Source organism: Sycon ciliatum, chromosome 4 (assembly GCF_964019385.1).
Source record: "Sycon ciliatum chromosome 4, ocSycCili1.1, whole genome shotgun sequence".
In the NCBI taxonomy this organism is placed as follows: Eukaryota; Metazoa; Porifera; class Calcarea; order Leucosolenida; family Sycettidae; genus Sycon; species Sycon ciliatum.
The window spans coordinates 20,559,809-20,566,669 of NC_088646.1; the positions used below are offsets into that span (position 1 = coordinate 20,559,809).

Genomic DNA, 6,861 nt, shown 5'->3' on the forward strand with positions numbered 1-6,861 from the left:
GCATGCCTGCAACGTTCGAATCTGGTCCAATCAATACAAAGCCGACGTTACAAGCCATTGCGTTTACACAAGAACTATCGTACTTGTCAACGTAGCATGCACACATCGGATGCGCCACTTCAGGTTCAATAGAGTTAACATGGAGTACAAGACAGTCATGTTACATGACTGTACGGTTGTTTTGAATCCTGCAAGAAGGACATCTCGATATACACAGGTGACATACATGTACGCCAGTCGCCTGGTCTGATGGCTGTCCAGAATTGAGAGGTGCCAGGATAAGTTAAATAGCTTACCGATCAGGTCTCCGCTGCTCTGCTTCATGTAGTTTGCGTCGCCAGAACGCTCTCTCCTCATCCAACCTATCAGAGTCCTCAGAGTCACTGTTGTCATGGTCATGACCATGGCGCTGCCTGCTACGACAGAAGAAACGTGACGGAAAAAGAATAGAAGTAAGTACAAGCAATAACTCTCCGCCTGTCTGTTTGTCTGTCTGTCTCTCTCTCTCAAGTGGCGTGTCATGCACATTTCAGGGGTTTCCAAACTTGAAATAATTATGCTCTTGTTTAGCAATATACCGGAGGATGCACCCAGTGTGCTGAGAGTACACAATGCCTGATGACTGCAATGCGATGACTGCAATGTGATGACTGCAATGTGATGACTGCAATGCGATGACTGCAATGCGATGACTGCAATGCGATGACTGCAATGTGATGACTGCAATGCAATGACTGCAATGCGATGACTGCAATGCGATGACTGCAATGCGATGACTGCAATGCGATGACTGCAATGTGATGACTGCAATGTGATGACTGCAATGTGATGACTGCAATGCGATGACTGCAATGTGATGACTGCAATGTGATGACTGCAATGTGATGACTGCAATGTGATGACTGCAATGCGATGACTGCAATGTGATGACTGCAATGTGATGACTGCAATGTGATGACTGCAATGTGATGACTGCAATGTGATGACTGCAATGTGAGGACTGCAATGTGATGACTGCAATGTGATGACTGCAATGTGATGACTGCAATGTGATGACTGCAATATGATGACTGCAATGTGATGACTGCAATGTGATGACTGCAATATGATGACTGCACTGTTGACTGCAATGTGATGACTGCAATGTGATGAGCATGCTAGTAAAACTCAGAGTTGCAACGGACTAGCCTTGTTCCACTGTTGTGCTGTGTTGTTTAGCGGCAGATGATGTGCAACTGCACTTTGTTCATGTTTCGCGGGTCGGAACCTGGCAGAATCGAGAGCACACTTCCATGTGACTACACTCAACTGTAGCGGCTGTGCATATGACATCGTCGCACACACTTGGTATTGATAATCAAGTGGCAAACTGGTGTGGTGATGTCACCGTTTCGCCACCACATACAAAGCATTTCAAAGGATGACATCATCGTGCAACCTGTATATAGTAGGTTGATGCAGTATAGTGACAGCACACCTTCCTCTGCGCATGCTCTCCCAGTGACAACAACGCCAACAAGACGAGCGAGCACATACCGGTGGTCACGTCGGTGCCTGCGTTCCCGCTCTCTCCCTTCATTGTGCTGCTTCCACATCGCCTGCTCCTCTTGCACCTGTCGTATGCACCAGTCACACACGCGCATGCACACACACACACACACACACACACACACACACACACAGTATGCAGCATGTGGGGTTACAAGAGCGTAACGCTTTATGGAGAGTGATTAGGCCATGATAAACACACGACATTAAGCCATAACAGCCAATCAAATTGACAGTATCTACCCGCATGGTCCACGATACGAACTACTAAGATGGTTAAACATCAGTCCCTGGTTCGAGTCCTGGTGGTGACAGTCAATTGCATCAACAACAAGAAAGGGCACGGGCATGGCTGTAAGTCTGTGTCCTGCGATGCCTGTACTGTAACCCCTGGCGCAGCGTTTGACATTAATTTTTTGATATCATAATATTATATATTTAAGCAGTTGCAGGTGAGAGAATACGCTGCCATGGAAACTTATGGATCGACGAATGAGCTAAAATAGTGTCTCCGTATTTGGGCTTCTCTGGAGAGATGGGCGGCACACCCTTCAGCCTTTACTTCTCCGTAAGCCAGACGAGTTCTGAAAACGTGAGCGCACGCATTACGATAAAGACATGTCAATATAAACTCGGATACTGAGCCAGCATGGATGCAGCTAATGGGATTTCGGTCTTTGACCACTTGGTGGTGGGTCTGATCTACTCACCTCCCACCGTTTAGGCGCTGCATCTGCGCCTTGATCCTAGAGGGTGGTGGCGTTCCCACCGCGGATGCAGAAAACTCGGCTTCCAGCCGAGTCTCACGCGAACCGTGAAATTTATTAATTTATTTACTGAGCCTGCAAGAAATGTAAAACAGAAGAAAAACACATGGAAGGCAACTACCCACGACTATAACAATTACTAAATTATTATCTTGTTGCAGTCGTGGATAGTTCATTCATAACTCGCTCCCATGTGCTTTTCTTCTATTTTACACTACATAGACGAGGAAGTAAATCGAACGCTTTCACGTGACATTTCTTCGTTAAAACAAGTTCTGCCGAGGCTCCAATGCCTCATGCGTTGTGTGTGGATACGCCTGAAGACTCGTTGAAATTCTGTCCCCAGTGAGTCTCTCAGCACCATGCCAATCCGCACGAGTAGCAATGGTCGGTTTTCCAACCACCGATGACAGGCCACTACTCTCCATCATAGCGGCCATGACAGCCATCTCGTCATCTTCAACTGAAGAAGACACGAAGGCAATGCCCAAGGAATGTCCGTCCTGTAACGGAATCACAGCCATTCCGTTCCCCGGGACGCAGGACACAAAGGACAAGACTCGTTTGGTTTACATAATATTATTGACAATACGGAAATGGAGACAACGCTCAAAGGGACGAACAAGAAGACTGACAAAAGGACTCTCGACTACAAAATCGCGCATGCTCATATCACACATGCACGCGACTAGACGAGACAGTTTGGGGAATGCCATCACACAGGAAAACAACACATCATTTTACAACAGTCCATAGTCGCTAGAAAATCATTTCCACCCAAGCCTGGCACATATGTACATGCATAATGCAGCTATGGTCCACGAGTTTGAATCTAGCAGTTGTAAAGGAAAACTGCACTATGCGCCCCTACAAGTAGAGATCTGTGTAAGGCCGAAAAGCGAACACTGATACTATTGCATTTCGTGAGCAGCATGTGTGCACAACACAGAATTTTGCTTCACACCATGCCAAGAATACACAGTGTGACCCTTGTTCCGGGAGCAAGGCCTTACACAGCAGGACAGCTGGAAGCAGTTTCATTAGATTTGTCCGGTCATACCATAATCTTTCATACAGTTTGTGTATGATAGTGGGTACACACAACCTCCTCAGCGGTAAACATGCGTTGGTGGCCAACAAGTTAGTCCGGTAAACGACCTGACCAACCGGACCGGTTCCGCCGGGCCTGCACAGTGCCATACGTGAGTTGTGTGGCTGGAACATGGGGTTCTTTCAACCCCCCCCCCTCCCCCCCCCCCCAGATAAAAAAAAACTCAGTAGTCTGTTCTCAGCCTGCCTGTCCCAAATTTATGGAAAGGGACAGTCTTATTTCAATCTTGTGCACCATACCTTGTTGTGCGAATTGACGTGGCGAACGACATTATTTAGCAAGCCCTTGTCAATTCCTTTCTTCAGCATCGCTGCAGAGTGCTAGTGGACTGTCACTGACTGGTTCAAATATAACACGAGTCGTTCAAGACTAAGAGTAAGACCCAGTAAGAGGTCACTACATTACAGCACGCAGTCCGAGTCGAGTGGTGACTGACATACAAAATCACCGTGGAGCTGCTCCCATTGAACACAGGCATAGCAACTTGCCGGCTATCATTCTACGGTGGGTAGAGTCTAAAGAACATACATAATGTAGCTGCGACCAACTTACTTGAAAGAACACAATAAAAACTCAATTTCAGTCAATATCGAGACAGCTTGTTTGACTTTTTGAATAAAGACAATAAAAAAAGCAAAAACAACAATATTCAATACGTCATGCATGACAACAAGAGTGCATAAACCATGTAAACTGGACTCTTGATGATGACAACCAAGAGTACATAACCCCCGCGGCCCCGGCCCGTAGATCTACTCTTGACGACAACACGTCACGTCGTCATAATAGTGCCCGATATCTGAGACTTTCGACCTTCGGGGCTACGCGACTTTTTTGAGAAAAAGCCAAAACAAATTTGATCGCAAAAAAATCGATTCTGTCACAGCAAACTGCGGAGGCGACAATGGCGGAAGGAAATCGAAGGCGATCCTTGTGTCAGGTTGTTATTGGATTCACAGAGGAGGCCAACCGCGATCTCATCGACGATGATGCATCGTTCTTTGGCGATATCCCCTCCAGCGACGCCAGCGCTTCTGATAGCGCAGATGAAACGATCGCACTACACTTGACACGACGCACTTACCTGTTGACAGCGACGATGAAGAGGACCTTGATGAGTATGATCAGGGGCAACCGGAGCCGGCCACAGCGCTAGCTGCTGCCGCTGTAGGCAGGGACAAGCAACCAGCTATCAAGCTGTCATCCACTGAGGACATCGAAGTACGCCGGGTCGCTGGCTGCCCTTGCGCAGAGAGTCAAAACTGTTTCCTGAGTGTCCCACCAGAAATTCTAAAATCATCGCGAAATTCTACGGAGGTTCTTGGCGACGATGACCGTCGCGTATTCTTGAGTGGCAAGCTGGATGCTCTGGCTAATCGTGGCGATTCAGGACATCACGGAGCACATCATGCTGCGCGATCTCGAGTGACATACCGGTACGAAGTCGGTGGTGTGAAAACGTGGCGGTATTTTTGTATGCAAATTCCGCCAGTCGATACGACGTGCATCAAGTGCAGGCACATCTCGACGCAGGCGTTCTGACTCCTCCACAGCATGGAAATGTTGGTCGTTCTCCCTGGCATGCTGTGTCTGCGGAGGGCGTAACACAGGTACGCGATTTCGTTCGTAACTACGCTGTGGTGAATGGTCTCCCACAGCCTGCTGCACCCAGGGGGCACAACACTCCAGCACCAGTTTACTTGCCATGCATCACTACAAAGAAGCTGGTGCACCAGAAGTACGTAGATGCCGGAGGCACTGTCTCTTATCAGACATTTGTCAAACTATGGTTGAAAGAAACTCCAGATGTTTTGATTATGACTCCGAAGGAAGATGTGTGTGGAGAATGTTCAGACATGCAGTCGAAGATCACCCGAGCGAGAACGGAAATTTCCAGACAAAAAACAGTGGAAGAGTTGAAGGCGCACATGGAGAAGGCGAATGTTGCGCGAGATCATTACAGGGCCTGCATTGCGAAGGCAAAGGATGCCATAGCTGAACAGCAAAGCAGTGAGTTGCAAGCGCCAGCATACGAGCACTTCACGTTCGACTTTGCCCAGCAGGCGCACATTCCACACCATGCCCGGGAAGTAGGTGCATTGTATTTCAAAGTTCCGCGCCGGATCCAGATTTTTGGTGTTGCAGCGGAGGCTGTGCCAGCACAGCACAACTATTTGTTTGACGAAAATGAGACCATCGGAGTTGATGGCAGCAAATGCCATGGGCCAAACTCAGTGGTCTCACTCCTCCATTTCCATCTTCAGCAGCATGGCAAGGGCGCACACGACATCGGTCTGCACGCCGACAATTGCTGCGGACAAAACAAAAACAAAACAGTCGTTGGGTACCTCTGCTGGCGAGTCATTGTGGGGCTCAACGAATCCATCGACCTGTGCTTCATGCGCGTTGGGCACACTCGATGCTTTGTCGATGGCGGCTTTGGGTTGCTGAAGCAGACTTACAGGAAGTCCGACGTCGATACACTTCGGCAGCTAGCTGATGCAACAGATAAATCAGCAGCCTTCAACAAGGCCGTTTTGTTTTCATGGGATTGGAGACAGTGGGATGCATACCTTTCCACTGTTTTCAAGCCCGTGAAAAACATCACGAAATACCAGAATTTCCACTTCTCAGCTGACAAGCCTGGGATGGTGGAGATGTCTGGATCATCGACGGAGGCTGACAAGACCTGGTCGATTATCAAGCCGGATGCTGACATCAGCACATTGAAGACGGAAGTCCTTCCACCTGCCCTGCAACCAGCCGGGATGTCACACGCTCGTGCCGACTACCTTTTCAAGCAGGTTCGTCAGCACTGTCACGAGGAGAACAGAGACATCACCTGCCCCGCTCCTACTGCCGTTGCTGCTGTCGCAGCTACCCTACCAACAGAGTGAAAGCTGGAAAAGAAGTGCTTATACACTCTATTGTAGTCCTGAACTGTTTTCTGTTATTGTTACAACTTGGAAACAAACAGTAGTACTAACCATGCTGAGTTTTCAAATCAATGTTAAGATGTGCAAATCCAAAATCTGACTCCTACTCATAAAATGCATTGCTACATGGTGAATATTGCTCTGAAATCCGTGAAACGCTGTCAAAATACTCTACACAGGTCAGAAATCATTTTACAATGAAAAAGTCATTTTCACCAAAATAGCCCGGAAGGTCGATTTTCTCAGATATTGGGTCTGATATTGGGTCGTATTACGACTCTCCTGTCTCTGCACTCTGCAGCCTACCGTCACTGGCGTCAGTACCGCGTACCGAGTCACATCTAGCAACATATAGTACATGTATACATGTCAGTAGTAGCTAGACCAGTGACCATGGTGACCAGCTAGCTGTCTTCACTAACCATGCTAACTAACTGTTACTTCAGTTCAGCGCGGTGCCAGTGGTCTTCATCATCATGTCTGGCACCTCGGCTCGAGC

At 48.1% G+C, this 6,861-nt stretch overlaps 1 protein-coding gene across 2 annotated transcripts in view; it reads right to left on the reverse strand.

Moving 5' to 3' along the window:
* The window catches only part of LOC135814934 (uncharacterized protein NKAPD1-like), a 5,894-nt gene extending 1,875 nt beyond the window's left edge, over positions 1-4,019 (reverse strand). The window contains exons 1-3 of one of the 2 annotated variants that reach the window (XM_065328134.1): positions 3,666-4,019; positions 1,537-1,613; positions 297-413 (exon numbers count right to left, since the gene is read on the reverse strand). In XM_065328134.1, coding sequence (XP_065184206.1) covers positions 297-413; positions 1,537-1,613; positions 3,666-3,734 — 263 coding nt within the window. In that variant the 5' untranslated portion in view covers positions 3,735-4,019. Of the gene's footprint in view, positions 1-296; positions 417-1,536; positions 1,614-3,665 lie in introns of both variants that reach the window. The other variant, XM_065328133.1, reaches the window with a different exon arrangement.
* Positions 4,020-6,861: the final 2,842 nt, after the last annotated feature.